The sequence below is a fragment of the Empidonax traillii genome, unplaced genomic scaffold (assembly GCF_003031625.1).
Source record: "Empidonax traillii isolate 1590-97213 ecotype Southwest subspecies unplaced genomic scaffold, ASM303162v1 scaffold117:size1203958, whole genome shotgun sequence".
Lineage (NCBI taxonomy): Eukaryota > Metazoa > Chordata > Aves > Passeriformes > Tyrannidae > Empidonax > Empidonax traillii.
In genome coordinates, this window is record NW_020955310.1 from 36,858 (window position 1) to 57,458 (window position 20,601).

Genomic DNA, 20,601 nt, shown 5'->3' on the forward strand with positions numbered 1-20,601 from the left:
ACTTTAAGCCCTTAGCAAAGCTATTTCTGTTAGCTATTTCTACAGTACTGTCTTAAATATATGCTGTAGTTGGTATAGCTATCAGAATAGCTAATTCCAATGTATAAGTGTAAATTTAGTTTTTTGAGATGAACTGTGGAAACAGTGCAGGAATTTCATAGATATGCTGAGCTGCCCATACTGTTTGCAGAGAAGTTCAATGCAGAAGTCACAGACCCAAAAGAAGGCTTTTTGTAATTTTGATCTTTATGATTTAAAGAAAACCTATTAGTATATTATATATTAGTATGTGTGTATGTATATATACTAACAATATATTAGTATGTTTTGTCTGAATAAAAGCATCATGTATTAGTGTAAGTTTAACATAAAATGTAGAAGTGAAACGCTTCCTTTTTTCCCCCTTTTTTCCTCCTGCTCATTTGACGCAGAATTTTTCCTCTATTTCTCTTTGCAGGCGTGAGTTCGCTTATCAATCTGTTAAGTTCAGCTCAGGATGAAGATCAACCAAAGCTCAACATCCTCCTTTGTGAAGCTGTGGTAGCTGTCTACCTGAGCCTCCTCATCCACGCCCTTGCAACCAATTCCTGCAACGAGTTGTTTCGCCTGGCCGCCCACCCTTTGAACAGTCGCATGTGGGCAGCTGTTTTTGGGGGGGGAGTGAAGCTCCTCGTCAAACCTCGAAGGCAGTCAGAAAATATTCCAGGTACATCCTTCTCTAAAGGTCATACTAATGATTTGCATTTTATACCTTTTCTTTTATACCTTTTAGTAGCCTGGTAGGAAAGGTTTCTTTCCTTTCAAGGGCCATAACCAAGCAAGCAGGATTTAAGAATTTACCGGCAAGAAAACTGTTACATTAACTAGAAAGCAGAAGGACATATTAGCCTTGCAGTTGTCATTTGTAATGGTACCCAGCACATTTTAAATTTGCCATAAAAACTGTAAAGATATTATATTACTATTATTACTATTAGATGCTTACTTATAATAACTCTTTTCAGGACATTCAGCCATTATTTTTAGTGAAAAAACAGATTATATAAATCAGTGTTAATACCTCTGGGGTTTTGTTTGTGAGATGAGTGTTACTGTTTAATGACTGCAGTAAGCTGGAAACAGTATTTCTGAAACCAGTTTCTATTGCAAGGTAGGATTTCACCCAGCAAACCACAGAGGAGAAATATCAGCTTCATCTGTCAGAAAAACAGCTTTTGCATATGTAAGCTCCAACTAAGCCCAGACAAAGACAGATGAGCAAGTCTTAATATACTGCATGAAGAAAAGCAAAAGTGGAGATTGAATTCAGGCTCTGAAGACAAAGACAGATACAACCATTTGTCATAAGTTTTCACACTGCAGCAGTACTGCAGATCACATCACATAGACTTTCAAATCAACAATAGGACTGAAAGTTATGGAAAAATTAGACATTGCATATCCAAGATAGAAAACCAAACAGTAATAAGGCATTGCACCATTATAAGTATGCACAACAGGTATTTGTAGTTCGTGGAATAACTTAAACTCATTTCGGGCAGTTATTTTGGCAAGGTGTTAATATGAATAACTTATATAAGTTGTGTTTATTTGAGATGTATTCTGTTTTCCTTTAACCTACAAGCTGCTACAGCTTCTGATGTTTCAGAGGATGGTAACGAAGGTTTGTAAAGACTTGCAGTGTAGATGAGTGTTGGTAGTGGCTTTTGAAAAAAAGAAGTTTATAAACATGTAGTTCTCTTGTAATAAAGTAAGTGTGATCTTCAATGTTGCCTGGCCAATAAGACTTCAAAGAACAAATTCCGCATTAAAATTTTGATAAATGTTGAGGCATTTTAAATCATAACACTTTAAAACAGACTTCAGGTGTCAAAAAGCCTGTCTCTCTATTCAGATTTTCATCTCTGTCTTAAGAGTTCCTTGACTTATATTTTGATAATTACTGCTAATAGTACAGCTTACTGTTTAGTGATATTTTATATATTACTTTATTTCTTAACAAAATTTCTGAGTTTCTTAATTTCTTTCTTGAGAAATTTTTAGATAAAAGATTTTTTTCTTAAAAGGTACATCTCCTGAGAACTTAATCCAGTATATAAATGTAAAATAAAATGTACTTTTCATAATATGTCCAATATCTAAATGCCACAGTTATTGAATTTATTGTAAGTGTACATTTTTATGATTACACTTACTTTATTTAAGCTGCCTTTGATTCTGAGTCAGTAGAAATTAGTACCAATAATAGTGGTGTTAGTTGCTTCAATTACAAAATACAGCCATTTTAAAGATGCAATATTAATATCACCTTTTTTAATTACCTGAATTTAGCACCTCCTCTTCCATCAGAAGAAATGGATAAACATCGCCGCCGGTTTAACATGAGAATGCTGGTGCCAGGAAGACCAGTGAAAGACAGCAATGTACCACCACCTGTACCTGCAGAAAGACCCTCTTACAAAGAAAAGTTTATTCCTCCAGAACTCAGCATGTGGGACTATTTTATGGCAAAGGTAATTTAAAATGGAAAATGGAAGTTACGGTTCATGAAAGGATATTTCTTCCCTTAAGTTTTAAAGGATAAAAATAATGTGAAAATTTTGAGTGCTCTTTCTTGTAAGATGCAGAATATTTCCTCATAATAAAAGAGGAAGAGCCTACAAGTCTATTGCTTCACCTTCAAAACATGTCTCTTGTCAATAATAAAGATTAACACTTTTCCTCTTGCTATTTGCTTATATTATAGGGAAATTTTTTTTAGGTTAAATTGCTGTCATTTAAACTCAATGACAGTAATAATTGAAATAAGAGTTGAATAATAAGAAATCAGAAAATAGCTTTTATAGCATACTTTTACTTTGCATTGCAGCCATTTCTTCCTTTATCAGACAGTGGTGTTATATATGATTCTGATGAAAGCATTCACAGTGATGAGGAGGAGGATGACGCTTTCCTCTCTGATGTGCAAATCCAGGAACACACAGATGCCAATTCTTACAGGTTAGCAGAAACTGTCAGTATTTTAGAACAATTATGTCATGTGGTTATCTTTGCTGCCAAATCAAAAAAAAATATACAGGTCTTTGGCGTCATCCAGTTTTAAGTCAAATAACTTTAATACTGTGTGTTATCTGTGGCAATGGGATTACAGAAGTGACAAATTCTCATCACAGTTCCCCATTAACTTGCCAAAAAAAAAGAGATTAGGAGTTCAAAGCTGTGTGGTTTGCAGTTTTTTGGGGAGGGGAAAACAAATAAGAAATCCTCATCTTCATTTTTAAGGCACGAAGAGCATAAGGTACCACAATGCCAGCTCCAAAACAATGTTTTAGACTACTGATTCAAGAATGTAGGTTTTAATGAGGTGCAGATTAAATAAAACATTTCCACGCTGTTATTCTAACCTGTGTATCTAGTTGAAGAAAAATATTCTGTAGATAACTCCTAATGTTGTTTTAACATAACTAAATCTGTTGTTTTTATACAGCTGGGCTCTTCTGCATCTGACAATGGTAAAACTAGTTCTGCACAACATTAAGAATTTCTTTCCCATTGCTGGTCTGGAATTCACTGGTATGTTAAATCCTGCTTTACATTTTATTTTTCTTTATATGTGGCTCTCTGTAAGACTTTGCTCTTTAATTTTAATTTTAAAATTTAAATAATTAAATGCCTTATTTTTTACGATAGCCAACACGTAGGTTTCTTTTCATGTTTATTTTTTTGGATGGTTGTATTATTCTGGGGGTTTTATACACACTGTGACTTAAATTGGTTTTTTTCTCTTAAGCTTTAATTGATTAATATTTCTGTTTAGATCTGCCTGTAACATCACCATTGGGCATTGCTGTAATAAAAAATTTGGAACACTGGGAACAGATTCTTCAAGATAGAATGGACCAGTTTGAAGGCCCACCACCAAACTACATCAATACTTACCCCAGTGACCTTGGTGTAGGTGCAGGACCAGCTATTCTCCGCAATAAAGCGATGATTGAACCTGAAAACACACCCTTCAAGTAAGTGTTCTTTTCCTAGCAAAGACACATTCTTTGATCACAGAAATTCTGAAGAGTATTTCCTCCTAATGTTAAACATGGCAGCCAGGAGGGTCAACTGTGTCCTGGGGGGCATCAGGCAAAGCATCGCCAGCCAGGCGAGGGAGGGGGCTGCCTCACTCTGCTCTGCACTGGGGCAGGCTCACCTGGAATATGGTGGCAGTTTTGATATAGAAAGGATATAAAGCTATTGGAGAGTGTCCAAAGGAGGGCAACAAGGATGGTGAAGGGCCTTGAGGGGAAGCCGTATGAGGAGCAGCTGAGGTCACTTGGTCTCTTCAGCCTGGAGAAGAGGAGACTGAGGGGAGACATCGTTGCAGTTATGACTTCCTTGTGAGGGGAAGAGGAGGGGCAGGCATTGATCTCTTCTCTGTGGTGCCCAGTGACAGGACCTGAGGGAACAGCCTGAAGCTGAGTCAGGGAAGGTTTAGGTTGGATATCAGGAAAAGTTTCTTCACCTGGAGGGTGTTTGGGCACTGGAACAGGCTCCCCAGGCCAGTGGTCACAGCACCAGACCTGTCTGAGTTCAGGAAGTGTTTGGACAATGCTCTCAGGCACATGGTGTGACTCGTGGGGCTCTCATGAGCAGGGCCAAGAGTTAGACTTTGATGATCCTGATGGGTCCCTTCCAACTCAGCATATTCATTGTTTCTTTCCTCCTTCTATTTTATCCAGATCAAAGGATTACTCAGCTCTTCCAGCAAAGAGGCTCTGGCATTTTCTTGTGAAGCAAGAACTTCTTCAGGAGACTTTCATAAGATATATATTCACAAAGAAAAGAAAGCAGAGTGAGGTAAACAAAGGATGTAACTTTTTTTAAAAAGAAAGCTCAATTATAACTGTTCCTCAGTCTCCTCAGTATTTACTTTAATTTTTCTTTCCATTTTTCATTAATATTTCAGTTTCCTTTCTTTCATTTAAAAGTGTTTGGATTTTTTTCCAAATCAACATGACTGTCATGTTGTTGATTGGACTATCAACTGAAAAGAATATATGTAGACAAGACATAGCTCACCTTTATGTATCTGAATACTGTCCTAATAAAAAGAACATTTGTGATAATGGTAATAAGCAAAGAAATTTGAATATTCATATAATATTTTTTGGTGTGTGATACAGAAAAAGAAATTTAAATGCGCTAATAATTTCTGTATATGTATATATGCATGAGTAATATATACATATAAGAGTAATATTATATAGTAATATATAATATGGGGCTTTACGAATTATACCAGTTACAACTGCTTTAAGTTCTAACTGAAAACTTAAACCAACACATAAATGTCATGGGAAATAAGTATATGATTTAGTATCTTTAAGAATTCCTGTAAGTATGGAGTATGTGTGTGTATTGCTCCTCCATTTATTTGCTATATCATACATCTTGTGTTCATCTAGGAGGCATTACATTTTAAGTGAGTTTGTTTAGATTCCTGTCTTAGTTTCTGTGCCTTTTATAAAAAGTTAAAAATACATTTGTCATCATTTACTGACAGAGTGGCCTTTAAAATCTAGTTTGGAATGTTTCATTCTTTTTTTATATTTGTTTGTGCATGTGTTTTGTGTTTGTGACTGTGTGATGTTATGTAGTCTGTAGAAGATCGTGTGGAGCAGGTCAAACAAAACTGCGTAGCAGAAGATCACAAAAACAAGGTAGTATTCCTTCTCCCAAACCTCTAGCACATTCTTAAAAGTTCTGTGGAACTGGCTTTCTTTCTCTAATGTGACTAACAGAAGCTGTATGTTCTGTGTAGTCTGTGTGGCAGGCTTTTAATCACTGAACTAACTTCAGATAATTGGGATGAGTGAACACCTCGTAAATAGTGTTGCACACACAACTTTTGTTTCTTACGCTCAAACACAACTTTTGGCTTCTAGAACACCAAAGAGTATGAGAAGTCTAAAGTTTAGCTTCCGAAACAATGCTGAGGCCACTGAACTTTTCTTGCATGAATTTTGTATAGATTTTTTCACTCTGAACATACTACTTCAGAATGAGTTTTCATACTAATTGAAATTTTTTATAAATGTTTTGTAGGTTGAAGCAGATCTTGGCTACCCTGGAGGAAAAGCAAAAATCATTCACAAAGAATCAGATATGATAATGGCATTTGCAGTTAACAAGGTAAACATCACATACTACAAGAAGTGTAATAAAAAGATCCTAATTATAGTTAGTATAAATTTTGTGTTTGTGCTGCATAGGCAAACAGCAATGAAATTGTTTTGGCATCTACACATGATGTTCAAGAACTTGATATTTCAGCTCTGCTGGCTGCTCAGTCATTTATATGGATTGGGGAAGAATATGACAGAGAATCTAAAAGGTAGGATTGTTTCTTTGTGGTTATATTAATAAAAGTATTGATTTACTGTGAGGCTGAATATATAATACCTGTGTAGGCACAAATGGAGCATACCAAAAAAGTTAATTACTCTTCTTCAGTAAGTTTCAGGTTGCTGTACAAATTAGTGAGGGAATGCAAGAGAATATTTAGTGTCTTCAGGCGTGTTTGCACTGCACAGTGAAGTCAAATCCCATGATGCATAAGCTAATAAAGGAATACCTTAGAAACCTTAGAAACACTGTAGTTCTCTTGCATTGTTGCGGGGTGGAGGGTAGTTGTGGTAGCTGATGCTTGTTCTGTAATACAACAGCCTGGATTACTGTCTGCTCCATTACTGTGCTGAGATCTGTGAGCACTCCTGTACCACACTCACTTGCACACTGTACACACAGGTCAGGAATAGTACAACAATATTCTTCTCAGGAGAGCTTATATCCTTATATTAGGATCATCTCTTGAGATTAAACATGGATAGCTTTGGAGCACATAGAAGGGATTGGTACTATGTAAGTGCAGGAATTATCAATTCTCATTATAACCACTTCCTCTACTCACTGTCCTTAGGCTCTTGACAAATAAGCAAAGAGCATTAGGAGCAAAGAAACATTTGTTTAAAGCAGAACACTGCTGTTCTTTCACAGTTCTGATGACATTGACTTCCGTGGTTCCACCACAACACTCACTCAGTCAACTGCCCCGTCGTTTGGAGTGAGTCAGATACAACCATCTCCGTCTATGCCATGGTTGGGCACTGGTCAAACCAGCACTGGAGCTGGTGTGGTAAGTACTTCAGTGTATGCAACTCAGGAGAGCATCACTTTTTTGTGTGTTGTTTAGTAGAGAGACCTGGTGTGCATTAGTCATCATGCTGTTAATTTAATGTTGGCATAAAAGGCCAATGGTGACCAGTTACTGGCCAAAAATAAGGCCAAACTAAGGATTTTCTTGTATACTGTGGCACAGAATTATTGTGATATAGAAAACGATGGTACAATCAGGCTTTTTTCCTTTCTTGTAGGAGCTTTGATGTAGGACCATGCAAATAATATTAGTTTAACAAACTTTTTTTAACTGGGGGACACTCACTGCATAGTAGTATAAACAAAACTGAAGAGTGTGTTTGTGGTTTTTTTTCAAAATTATTCTTATTTTTCTTTGTTTTATATTAAGCTTATTAAAAGAAATCTGAATAACGTCAAGAGAATGGCTTCACATCCTGTCCACCAGTATTGTAAGTGAATCACACTTATTATTATGTCTATTATAATAGACAATTTTCTGCAAAATATTGCAGTATTAATGAACATTTTTCATCTCAGACCTTACAGGAGCACAGGATGGTAGTGTTCGAATGTTTGAGTGGACAAGACCCCAGCAGCTGGTTTGCTTCCGACAGGCTGGGAATGCCAGGGTTACAAGGATGTATTTCAATTCCCAGGGCAATAAGGTAACTACAACATTTAGGGGTTTGGGGGGAGGGATTGGGTTTTTTATTCATAAGGAAACACTTGGTTGTGCTGTGACCTCCAAAACGGTTGTAACTGGTGACACACAGAACTCTTTTGATGTCCTACAGTGATGGTATGAGCAGTATCATTCATTTTGTCTGTATGTGGGAGCTTTGTAAATAAACATTGACCCTTATTCTCCTTTCTCTTCTGTCACTTCACACTGCTATCCCGTATCCCAGTTGCTTCATTTTTACACTTTTTAAAACATTTAGAAAAAACTATTGGGCATCCTTGTTTTAGAGAAGCACACTTATATCAGTAATAGAATCATAGAATCATTAAGGTTGGAAAAGACCTCAAAGATTGTCAAGTTGCATAAAATGTAATTTAAACTGATTTTAAAATTGTATTTTGATTGTTATTGCAATCTTACCATCGCATAGGAAACAATCTTAAGTCAGAAACTGAGACGTAATAGCTGTCACCGTGCTTCACACAAAGGTCACTCAGGTGGGACTTGTGAAACCCAACTAAAAGGAGAAAATATAAAAAAATAATTATAAATATTTCTAAAATTAATTTTTAAAATACAGAATTTGCTGTATGAGAAATACAGTATTAATATACAGCTGCATAGAATATACAGTATTAATTTTTATGCATTTTGGTTAATAAATATAACTGTCATTTTACCATTCATGATGAAGTCCAGTCCTTCCACAATTGTCCTCATCATGCTTTTATGATATGTCATGCATCTTCCTTTTTTAAGCATTTTCAAGAGGAGTCGTGATGCCTCTGTAAGCCTTAGCATTTAACATTAGGATTTGAAAGATAAGCTTCCATGCTTAAAAAGCCTCCATTTCCAGAAAAGAGTTGGCTATGCAGCAGAGCATCAATCCTTAATCAATAAACAATCAGCTCTGAACTCACTTGGCTTCTAAACTACTTTTTTGTACCTGACCATCACTGTTGTTGATATTCCCTTTACAGATGAAGGTTTGGTGGTTTAGGTGGGCTTTTTCCTGAAGTTGGCAGTTTACTATTATTAATTATTATGAAGTAAATAAACATCCAGTAACCAGTACATTATGATAATAAATGCAACTCATTCCTTGCAGTGTGGTGTTGCTGATGGTGAAGGTTTTCTAAGTATTTGGCAAGTAAACCAAACCACCTCAAATCCTAAGCCCTATCTGGTAAGTAAACTGAATTATTTTTTTTCTTATTATAGAGGAAAGTGAAGTCTCTGAGACTTCAGACAGGCTAAGAGCATATGACTTTACTGAGACATTTTTGATTTTGCTGCTTTTTAGTTGGCATACTTTGTCAAAACAGCTGTAGAGTTTCAGTAGTACGCCTCTGGAAAACTAATTGCACAATAACCATAAGCTGCAGTGTAATTAGAAATACTGCTTCAACATTACCCTTGATTAAATTAAAAATCAGAGCTAAAAGTAATGACTTTACAACCCCAAAACTTAGTAGAAATGCACTCTTCTAAATCTTTTCACTACTTCTTAACAGTACATGAAAACATGCTTAATTTAAAGTTCAGGCTGTTGTCATACACTATATTATGGATTTGCTAAAAGTCACTAATTTTAGTATCTTTTTATTTTATACTGGATTTTTAATCCATTGTTCCATTCTCTGAGGTTTCAGACGTTCAATTTTGACCTTTGTGTAAAAGACTGCTTGTGTTTTGCTATCACTGACATCAGACTCATAGTAGTAACTTTTGATGCAAACAACGTCTGGTAAGATTGTTCCTTTTCTTATTTGTTTTGGTTTTTTTAACAGAGTTGGCAGTGCCACAGTAAAACCACAAGTGACTTTGCATTCATAACCTCTTCAAGCCTAGTTGCTACATCAGGACAATCCAATGATAACAGGTGTGTTTAAAGAAACAATGAGGAGTTTCACCAAAACTACCTGTTCATCTCCATTAATGTGGTAGCTCTTGGTGAGCTGATTAATGTGTGACTGACATTCTAAGGCTCAGTGTTCTGAGCTTTGTTACACCTTGAACTTGCCAGATGATTTCTTTGAACATTATTCCTTCAGTTGCTTGCTTCCCAAATTTATTTTTTGTGAGGAGTGGTCAAGAGTTAATCAGTTTTTTCAAGTTGTATTCCAAATGCAGTGTGATATTGGGGGGAGAGAAATATATATATTTCTATATATATAGAAATATATATATTGTTGAGGGGAGAAATATATTCAGCAAAGAGGATAATTCTTCTTGTCCAAAAAGAAAAACTTCTGTAATGTCTTGATTCAACCAAGCATTGGTACACATCTTAAAGGTAGAACATATAGTTCCACTAAAAAGCATAAAAGAATAGAGAAAGAAATTCAAGTTCTTAGTTTTTAGCATATGTTCTCCAATGAGTGCAGAGTGTCAAGGGCTCCTTGTTCAGTTCTACCGTCTAGACTGACATAAAATGTGAACCCTTTCTGAGTCATGTCACCCCATGAATCACTTTCTAACAGGCTGTAATGACTTTCTTTTCCCCCCCCTCAGAAATGTGTGCCTCTGGGACACTTTGGTTTCATCTGGTAACAGTCTTATACATGGTAAGTACTGCAGTGAAAATTAAACCTCTGCTTCTTACTGACTAAAGAAATACAGCTTGTGAATGCATTTGGTGCAAAGGGAAAAACTTTTACTGAGAAACAGGTCTAAGTACATGTTTCACAGGGATGCATGAACCAGAACTGGTACTAAATATTCTCTAGCATGATGGTAATCTGTTCTATATAGAAAAGTCATAGAAGGTCATAGAGTCATACATGGTTTGGGTTGGAAAGGACCTTGAAAATTATCCCTTTCCAACCCCCCTGCCATGAGCAGGGGCACCTTCCACTAGACCAGGTTACTAAGCACTCAATCCATCCTGGCCTTGAACGCTTCCAGAGATGTGGGAGTCCATAAGGTCATACACAAAGATCATTTTATGACAGTATTAACAGAGTCTAAAATATCTCAGTACAGTTCTGAAAACAAAAGCTAACAGCAGACTAATTGAGGCTGCATTATCAAACTCTTATGCTTTCACTTAAACTGGCACTTAATTAACATATCCAGTACTCTAGTGAAGTACAGAAGACAACTGTAGGTTATAATAGAAGCAGTTCCTTCTGTCTGCTATTTTCTTTCAGTACTTGAAATGGGTTCTTAGAGATATTTGTGTCTATTTGACCAAGTTAACAATTTCTTCTTTCTGTAATAAAATTCTATCATGTTGCACTATGAAAGGAAGATATATAGAAATTGAAGTATGACATCCTGGGCTTTTAAAAGAGCGAATTCAACCATGAAAAATACGCAAGTAACTGCAATAATTAAATAAACAATAGGGGCACTCTAAGATTCATATCTTTAAACTAGCAGATTGCACTAAAGTTTAGTCTCATTTTAAAGACACTGAGGTAAGGCTTCAATGAAAAAAGGTTAGGAAATCAGAATCACAGAATATGCTGAGTTGGAAGGGACCCACAAAGATCATCAGGTCCAATTCCGGTGCCCTGCACAGAACCATCCCCCAGAGTTACACAGTGTGCCTGAAAGTGTCATCCAAACACCTCTTGAACTGTCAGCCTTAGGGCTGTGACCACTTCCCTGGGGAGCCTGTTCAGTGCCCAACCACCCTCTGGGCCAAGAACCTTTTTCTAATATCCAACAAAACCCTCCTCTGACAAAACTTCAGGCCATTCCCTCAGGTCTTGTCACGGTTACCACAGAGAAGAGATCAGTGCCTGTCCCTGCTCTTCCCCTCACAAGGAAGTTGTAGACTGCATATAATAGTACATATCTATAAGATAATTAATGTTTAATTTTTTTAGTTCAGCTATAGTTTTTTAGGTCAGGAACTCATATGCTGAATTTCGTATTTTCTCAAATCATAAGTTCAGCTATGCATCTGTATTCTAAAATAAATTAGACTGCATATCACACTTTCTTGTGCATTACATCTAGATAGCTCTTATGTCAGCTGCTATGACATTACTTATATGAAGGAATGTATCTGTAAAATTTAAAAATATTCAGATAATAATTTATAGAAGAAATGGCTTTTTAAGATTGAAAGCTACTTACAGTTTCAAGTCTATTGAATTCTGACATTCTTCTTCTTCAGCCTTCACTTGCCATGACCACGGTGCCACAGTACTTCAGTATGCACCCAAGCATCAACTGCTAATTTCTGGAGGTAGGAAGGGATATATCTGCATCTTTGACATCAGACAGAGGCAAATCCTTTTTACCTTCCAAGCCCACGAGTCAGCTGTTAAGGCCCTTGCACTGGATCCTTCTGAGGACTATTTTGTCACAGGCTCAGCAGAAGGCAACATGAAGGTAAGGGATTGGAGGAGCTGCATTCTATAGGAGAAGTGTATTGTCATATGTCGATCAACATGTTGCAAATAGCCAGATAAATGCAGTAACAAAACAAAAAACAAACCCAAAAAACCCAAACCTACACTTGATATACAGGATGCTTGCCTAATGTTTATAATATAAACTTAAATATACTAGTAGTCTTCTAAAGTAAGTAGGTTCTATCCTCCTCTAAATATTTATCTTTTTAAAGTTGTGAGACTGAATTTTAAGTAGATAAAGCAAAGAAGTGTATGGTTCTGAAATCTTAGCTTTGTTTTTCCCTCTCTCTTGAAAGTGTTGTGGTTTTGCCTTTGAACATTTCTTTGCAACACAGGGGGCGCTCAGCAACTTCAACGTTGTGTAAAGTTTCTGAACACCAAGTTTTATTTTTTCTCTTGGTGCCCCAGACAGCTATTAAGATGTCAGAGTAGTAAAAAACGAACATCAACATCAAAACAAATAAACAAAAAACCAAACCAGAAATACAGTCCCTGTTTAAAAAGGGCTCTTTTCATGAATACTAAAGGAAGGAAATACAAGAACATGGTAAAGAGAAGGAGAATAAGATTGCTTTCCTTTTAGCTGGGCTGCAAACTGTTTAATAGGTGCTTTCTGTGCCTCTGCACAGATTGTGGTCTGGCCTTGATGAGGGCTCCTGCTGCTTAGAACACAACAGACAGCCATACTTCCTATGACTCTGCATGCTTAATAATTGTGCAGCTTACTCCCTGCAGCATTCCTTAGCAGGAAAGCAACTCCAGCAGCTGGAAAGCTGGCCATAATCATCTCGGATGAAAATGCAACCTGTCCTTTCTGCAGCTTTCATGGGAGGGAAGCTGGGAGGTAGACTCGGACCAGGTACCACAGGGCCACCTCACCCTGCCCAGTGACAGCTGGTCCACACTAAGGTAGCCTTACACTGCATCAAGAGCCTCCCAGGAGTCTTGGACTTGTAGTAATTGTTGCTACTAGGCAACAAAAAATATCCTTTATCTTTGCTGAATAGCATTTAGAACAACCAGGAATCTGAAATATTAGGGGGACAAATACAAATCCTCGAATTTTCACGTCCTTTTGTCATTTGTCATTTTTTTTATACAGGTGTGGAGACTGACTGGCTACAATTTAATTCACTCATTTAAAAACGAACACGCAAAGCAATCCCTTTTCAGAAACATTGGTGCTGGTGTCACCCAGATTGAAACTGTGCAAGGCAACCGAATCTTCTCCTGTGGAGCAGATGGCACTCTGAAAATGAGGGTTCTTCCCAATGCTTTCAATGTACCTTCAGGCATTTTTGACATTCTGTAGCGTTATGTGAGCTAATCCTGGTTTTATATAATGTCCCTTTAAGTAGCTAAAAACACAGTGATACACACTGTGGAAAGAAAATGTGTTTCCTTTCAAAGCGGTGACTGCAGCATTAAATATTGTGGGTTAAAAGATATTAAAAAAGCAAACAAACAAACAAGAAAACCAACACTTTTACAACAGGTATATTTTGAATACGCCCATAAGGATCCGTGGGGTGCAAATGCACGTACTGTATTGTGCAAGCAAAGAATTCAGGTCAGTACAGGTGGACAGAGGGGGTGGTTATAGTTCAGTAACCCACAAGCTGCATTTAGTGTCTTGCAAAGATTCTGACAGTTGTCAGTCACTTAACAAGCACTGTGGCTCTACAAGTCAGTCAGCATTTCTGACATAATTCTGATTACTTTTGTTCCAGTTTTTCCCACTAACTGAAGCATGTGTACAACTTCTCATTGTAAAATAGTTTAGTTTTAATTAAGGGTACTCAGTGTATTTGATTTTCGCCCGAAAGTGTAATGGATGCAAATGCCGTGGCACATGTGCAATCAAGGATGTACTGTGAGAGATGTATCATTTTATGCTGAGATTTTTTTCCAGTTAGTATTATTGCACAGTTGATACTGTAACTTGCACATCAGCATATTTTTAAATGCGATGGTTTTTAATTTGCACACTATTTTCCTTTCTTTCTGAGAGCTATGTTTTCTATTGGACACCTGCCTTTACTTTAGGAATGTATTGTAAGCACTAAATGTTTGTAGTGAAGACATCCATCATTCTAGTCAGCTTTTAGTTTTTAAATTCACTTGTCCAGAAAATACTTCATTAACTGAAGCTGTTAAGAGAATACCAATGGAACATATAATGCCACATTTCAGATGAATGTCAGGCTTTATGTGGCCAGCTAGTAAATAGTGGATAAAACTGGTAATTAAATTATTACCAGAGTATATTGTATAAACTATGCAGAGTTCAATATTGTTTGCTTGTAATATAACTAGCTACTGTTGTCAGATGTATTTTTCTGTTGTAAACAAAAACCATGTTCTTCAATGACTGGAACGGATGTCTGCGTATTTAAATGTTAACAAACTGTCTTATTCCTCCAATGAAAATTTTGATGTCTGTGCTGTATTGTAAGATATTCTAGAATAAAAAGCACCTTTCTCCAAAGGTGATTTTAAATTGCAGCCTGTGAAGTATGAGAATTATGAGAAGAAAGAAGAGTAAATGTCATTGTTTAGTTTTCCCTTTGTAAGTTAAATAAATTACTTTTATTTCATGGAACAGCCCATTCCAGAACTCTTGCTTATATTTAAACAGATTTAACTAAATCTCCAGTAGACTCACTGGACGCCACCTGAGCTAGCTTTAACTTGACCTCAGACTGCACTGAGCTAAAAAAGATTAGCTGAAAAGGTTTTATTTTCAGCTGTTCTAGAAAAGCATGAGGTTAACAGAATTCAGTTCCATAGCTGCAAGAAACACAGGCTGGTCCTGTCACTGAGAAAAGAGGCAGAATTTTCTGGCCTTCCTCCTCCAAGAGATTGATCCGAGTGCTTCAACAATGTCATGCAGAAATTTACCATGTTTTAAGATAGGCACACTATCTAGAAGTGCGTTTGCCCAAGTATATTGCTGAGGAGGGTTTTTTAGAGGTATATTTTAAAGAGGGGTTAGCCAAAAAAGTTTACTTTATTAGTACCACAACTCAATTTTTAAAACAACACCACAAACAAACATAAACGTGAAAAAAACTACCAAAAAAACCCACATCCCACAAAAGTCAAAAGCATTCCACAGAACTGTAGCTCTGGAATGTTAAGTGTTGCATTCTTTATACAGGTATAAATAGAATTGTTAATCTATGAGGTTTTGTGCATATACTAGTTCAAACTATTAATTATGATTTTTTTATTTTGTCTGCATCTCTCTCTTCTTTGTCTGCAAGGCCTTAATGAAAACAGCAGGTATGCTGAGAAGAGGCCCAACCATCACTGTATCACACACTGAGGTTTAGCTGCAGCAGAGGAATTTTTCCAGCTAGACAAGGTTCTGCAGGCCCTGACATTCCCAAATTCATTAATCCCTTTGACGGTGCCTGGATGTCACACAGGTATTAAACACAGTGCAGTTCAGGATTTAAATGAAACTTAGCTTCTAAATATTTGGATGAGCTCCATGAACTTTACCAATATGCACAGGCAGCTTAGAAATTCAGGCAGGGGTTTTCCCAAGAGCATGATCTTGAGTGTATATACACAAAACAACAGTAGAGATTTATGTCCCAGTGTTGAATTTAGAAACCTGAAGTACCAGAATGACATTAAAAAGTTCCTATTTTTTCTCAGCTCTAGCTCTCAAAAATTTGAATGTGAATAGGCGGTCTCTGACTTTAGGTTAACAACAAATTAAGCCGTTAAGCAGTATGATGAATACATGTATTCCTGCTTAAGCTACTTTATTTTTCTAAGAATAGCAGCAAAAACATATACCCTTCATTTTATGATTTCATTTGTATGGATGAATGTGGGGACATTTTGTTTTAGAAATATGCCTTACTATAATTAAATACAGTTATAAGCAAGTTGTAATGGTATAGTTTACACGACAATGAGGGACAAGGAAGAGTCTGCAGCAACACAAGAAAGTCAAAATGCAAACACTGTTAAAAATGAAATTTTAATCATAAATGTTACATCTTCTCTTCAACTTTAAACCTTGCTACTTTTCTTCCAATTCTTCATTTATGAAACAAAATGTATATTCAGCACTTCATGTCATTATTCCTATTTTCCTTGTACTTTGGCTGGATTTTGCTTTTGATTATTACCAGTTGATTGAGCTTGTCAAAGGGAAAGCTTTCTGCTTTTTTTCTATTTAAATAACTCTTTCCATCCCCCTTATTTTTAACAGCTGTAAACCTCTGTTCAGAAAAAAATCTTCACCGAAAATCCATGGAAATTAAATGAAAGTGACAAAGGTATTTGTACAGAAAAGTTCATTATTTAGACATTTATACTAGACCATAATCACTGACTAGAAAATGATTGCAGAGAAGATGATCGCAACTGAAAGTTATAAATACTCTCTGCTGAGCACATGACCATGGAATAATCAATGTACATTACATACAATTATCAGCTGAATAACAGGGGAGAAACAAAAGGAAGTCTGTGCTAACTGTGTGCCAGCTGCAATAGTGAACAGCTATTTTTTTAAAAAGATGAGGATGGCCTGTGTAACTGAAGTGTGTTTATACAGAGGCACCTGATCTCACTTTTAGACACACTCACAAACCACCATCAGTAAACAGAAAATGATGCCAAGTGAAGAGACCCACGTGTATATGTCATAGAGCTTTAAACAGATTACTTAGACAAGCATGGCTCCCATACATGACATTTTAAAATATTTTCATCTACCAAAATGTACAGGGTACACCATTAAGCTCCCATTCTCCCACGTGTACAAATTCTTGTCTCGTAGACTGTATGAAAGCATAGCAAGAACAGACTGTGAAGATCGTAATTCAAACCTTGCATCAACCTGCTTCCCTTTCAATAAATCAAAAGCAAAACTTACTGTCATGTCCTTGGTGTCAGTAACATAAATAATGCCACATGCTATGAATGCATTACCAGCCTTGGACTTAGGATATGTGGTGTTGATGTGCCGAATGACCGAAAATGTTTCTTCATCAATATGTGCTACCATTATGTTTTCATCAGTGCTCGAGGCATAGATAATCCAGAGCCCCTTCTCATCCACTGCTATGTTGAAATACGTCTTGGAGTTAGAGAAGAGGTAGTTGCGGCCGTGGTGTAGGGCATTTTCAATGAGCAGAGCGCCCAGCGATGCTTTGTCGAGCCCAAGTCTGAAACGAGATAGAGTGAGGACTCAGTACACCGTGTTCATTTCCATACACACGGGTTGGCTGAAGCAATTCAAGTGCATTACTATGACTGATAGAAGTGCTGTTGAAAGTACTTGAGTTCAAGGACCATTCTGATGCCTTTTAAGATTAAGTTCTCAAAGAACCTTCCAAAACACTAGAAGAAAATTCCAAAGTAATAACCAATCTGAGAGGTGCACAAGAGCATGGACTTGCTTTGGAAGGTTTCACTTTATTTAGTCTGTGAGCTGTATTATCAGCAGGATGAAAGAAGCAACTGAATGGAATGGATATGAAAAAGAATTGGATACCAGGTGAAGTCCCAGACTTGTGAAATGGAATCTGTACATAAGTTTGCTTTTGACTAGAACTAAAGGGAGAAAATGTGAGTGACGAAAGCAGCATGAATTCTGGGCAGGCTCATCTGGTCTTAGAGTTCCCCTTCTGAAAACACTTCAGATAACACAGTGATTTGGTCAAATAGACATCAGAGGAATAAAAATTCTACTTTTGCAGAGCCAAAATTCTGACCTCGTGCTGGCCTCAACAGGACAGCCTCAATGCTTCATCTCTATAAAGTTGTTTGCATTCCGTGAAATTCCTTAGTATGATGATAATCTGAGGGCAGCAGCGTGAGCAACTGAATTGTGTTCCTCTACTAGAGGCTAATCAGCTGCTATTGAGACACATCTGCAGTTAGCATTTAACCACCAAATAACACCTTGCTTTAGCAAAGTGAGAGAGCATGTTTAATCTTTTTATATAGTGCCCTCTATAAAGAAGCACGTTCAGTGTCTGACTTCTGTCTAAACGTAGAGCTCTGTTCTTCCAATAGAGGAATTAAAAACCTTACTCAATACAGGAGTCTGCTACATCTACAAGTAAGTTTTCTGAAAAGACAGGCTTAGTCACAGGAGCATTTCAGATCCAGGAACTTACAACAGAAGGAAGAATATTGGAAGGACAATTTTTTCAGTTTAAAAGGCATTGATAGCATATATTGTAAAAATAATCCTAAGAAAAGTAAGGAATGACCAACTTAGATACTTTCTCTCAGCTTTTGGAAAACTCACATCTGCAGCAACTCCATATTCCAGCAACATTTGTGTGCAATAAAAAAACCTCTTCAAGGCTAGAGAAGATTTGAGAAATGTGTGTGTCAACCCAGTAATCTAGTTAGTTGCTTCACGTTTGTAAATAACCTCATGCAAGGACTAGAAGGACAGCCCTTGACAGGAATAGCCACTTAGAAATGCAGTTTTTCTTCAGGATTTTTTTCCATAAAGAGCCAACAAGAAAAAAAGCATCTCAAGATTCATTAGAAAAGTGCAAGATCTGCAACACACAACTGTCTTTTCCTGCTATATGTGAAAATCCTGAAGGGAACAGAAAAGTGAAGTTTCGTTCCCGAGGTTCTCTTGGGCTCCCCAGTCAAGGACAGTCTCCAAAATTCTTTTATTATCTGATACCTTGGGGTCAGTGACAACATATAGTGTAATACTTTCATTAACTGCAGGGAACTCAAGCTACAAACACTTTTCTGATCACTAATAGCAGTGAAGTCAACCAAAAATAACAGAGGTGAGAAAGCATGATATAAAACAATGTCAGGGATCTGACCATCATGAGAAAACCTGCCAGAGGTCAGACAAACCTAGTTTTGCCAGTTTTTAAATATGACAAGAAACTCCTTTTAAATATTTTTTCAACATTTGCAAGATGAGCCAACCTGATCCTCACCCGTTCCCTTCCATTAAACCAATATAAAAGAAGCTTTTATGCAGCCTGAATTCAAGGAGTTCACTGTCATAAAATTCGCTGTCATCGAATTCATAGTGCCCCATTCAATCTGTGCTGAAGGTAAATAATCTCAGAGTGAATAACTGAACAGAAAGGCCATTTCTCAGCAGCTCCTTAGAGAGGTTTTGAAAATTCCACAAATAGTTTGTGTTCATCTGTACCTGAAAACATTTCCCAATTAACGGTACCCAAGCAGAGCTGAGGAATTGCTGCCCTATCTGCATAGTGCTTAGGCTGTGATGGTCTTTTACAGAAAAAAAGCCTAAAGATATTTAAAGGAGGTTGCCAAAAAGTGAGCTTGTCTTTGGCAGAATAAATATTATAGAATCCACACAGCTTGCTCACATTCCTTGGCATCCAAATGAATATAGGAAGGCAGCACTCACACCTGCTTGGGAATAGACATCAAAGTATAGTAAATGTTCTTGGCTCAAACATCAGTCGTGTGAGAACTTGAAAGCAGACGCAATCTTTCACTTGCCCTTGGACTGTCTGTCTTTGGCTCTTCCCACAAGGTGAGATTTTGGTTTTGATTTGTATTGTCTGTCTCTGTCCTCAGTAGAAACTGAAACAGAGACGTAATTCCCAGTTCCAGTTCAGGGACATACATCGGGAGAGTTGTAGGAAGTTCTTATTACGAGGAAATCAAACATTGGAGCCACTCCTCCACAATGGAATGTGCAATTCACCAGGTCACCACGTCCTCAGCTGGTGCCTCAGTGCATTCCTCTGCTCCAGCATCCAGCAGCATCCACTGCCGGGCCAGCCAAAAGCAGAGCACACAGCAGCTCTGCAGAGCCACCCACCTGTGCCTCCCAGGCTGCAGCTGAACCAGTTCTTACTCGGGTGCAGGGAGATGCACAACGTACTTTTCTAAACCAAAAGCTTTTTTTTGATATCCAAATTCCTTAGTTCTCATTTCTTTCTTGCAATTATGAACACAGCAAAGAATCCAAGTTGAAGAACACCCACAGCAACGTAATGTATAATAGAAACCTGTTGAATCCCAGGAGAGCCAAGAGAAAAATCTGTTGTCATATCTGCATGTGGCATCTTGAGCATCTTGAGGCCCAGTTGCCCTATCACATAGTAACTGCAGAGGTGAACCCCTTAGACATAGTTCAGCTCTGATGCCTCAAGAACTGTCACAGTATGGACCTGGGCTACCCTCCCTGTCTCCCTCCTCCTGGAGCATCTGCACACACAAAGGGAAGGCTGGTGGCCCATATTCTAGTTACAGATTGGAAAGAATGAGTTGTTCTGTTCTGGAAAGAGTTCTGAACCATTCCACCATTCTTCCTATTCTAGTTAGGATCAAAAAGAAACACAGAATGGTACAAGGAAAGTC

The 20,601-nt window shown here is 37.3% G+C and overlaps 2 protein-coding genes across 6 annotated transcripts in view; one reads left to right on the forward strand and one right to left on the reverse strand.

Annotated features, from left to right (window-relative positions):
* Positions 1-13,699, forward strand: part of DMXL2 (Dmx like 2) — a 48,712-nt gene extending 35,013 nt beyond the window's left edge. For 2 of the 4 annotated variants that reach the window (XM_027883014.1, XM_027883015.1), the window contains exons 28-43: positions 458-706; positions 2,332-2,513; positions 2,870-3,000; positions 3,488-3,573; positions 3,818-4,019; positions 4,734-4,851; positions 6,100-6,186; positions 6,267-6,388; positions 7,051-7,189; positions 7,580-7,640; positions 7,729-7,856; positions 8,982-9,059; positions 9,664-9,755; positions 10,388-10,440; positions 12,003-12,220; positions 13,346-13,555. In XM_027883014.1, the coding sequence (XP_027738815.1) occupies positions 458-706; positions 2,332-2,513; positions 2,870-3,000; positions 3,488-3,573; positions 3,818-4,019; positions 4,734-4,851; positions 6,100-6,186; positions 6,267-6,388; positions 7,051-7,189; positions 7,580-7,640; positions 7,729-7,856; positions 8,982-9,059; positions 9,664-9,755; positions 10,388-10,440; positions 12,003-12,220; positions 13,346-13,555 (2,156 nt within the window). Of the gene's footprint in view, positions 1-457; positions 707-2,331; positions 2,514-2,869; positions 3,001-3,487; positions 3,574-3,817; positions 4,020-4,733; positions 4,852-5,651; positions 5,715-6,099; positions 6,187-6,266; positions 6,389-7,050; positions 7,190-7,579; positions 7,641-7,728; positions 7,857-8,981; positions 9,060-9,663; positions 9,756-10,387; positions 10,441-12,002; positions 12,221-13,345 lie in introns of all 4 variants that reach the window. The other 2 variants (XM_027883011.1, XM_027883012.1) reach the window with 2 other exon arrangements.
* Positions 13,700-15,994: 2,295 nt separating this feature from the next.
* Positions 15,995-20,601, reverse strand: part of GLDN (gliomedin) — a 36,291-nt gene continuing 31,684 nt past the window's right edge. For both annotated transcript variants that reach the window (XM_027883017.1, XM_027883016.1), the window contains exon 10: positions 15,995-17,435. In XM_027883017.1, the coding sequence (XP_027738818.1) occupies positions 16,976-17,435 (460 nt within the window). In that variant the 3' untranslated portion in view covers positions 15,995-16,975. The remainder of the gene's footprint in view (positions 17,436-20,601) is intronic.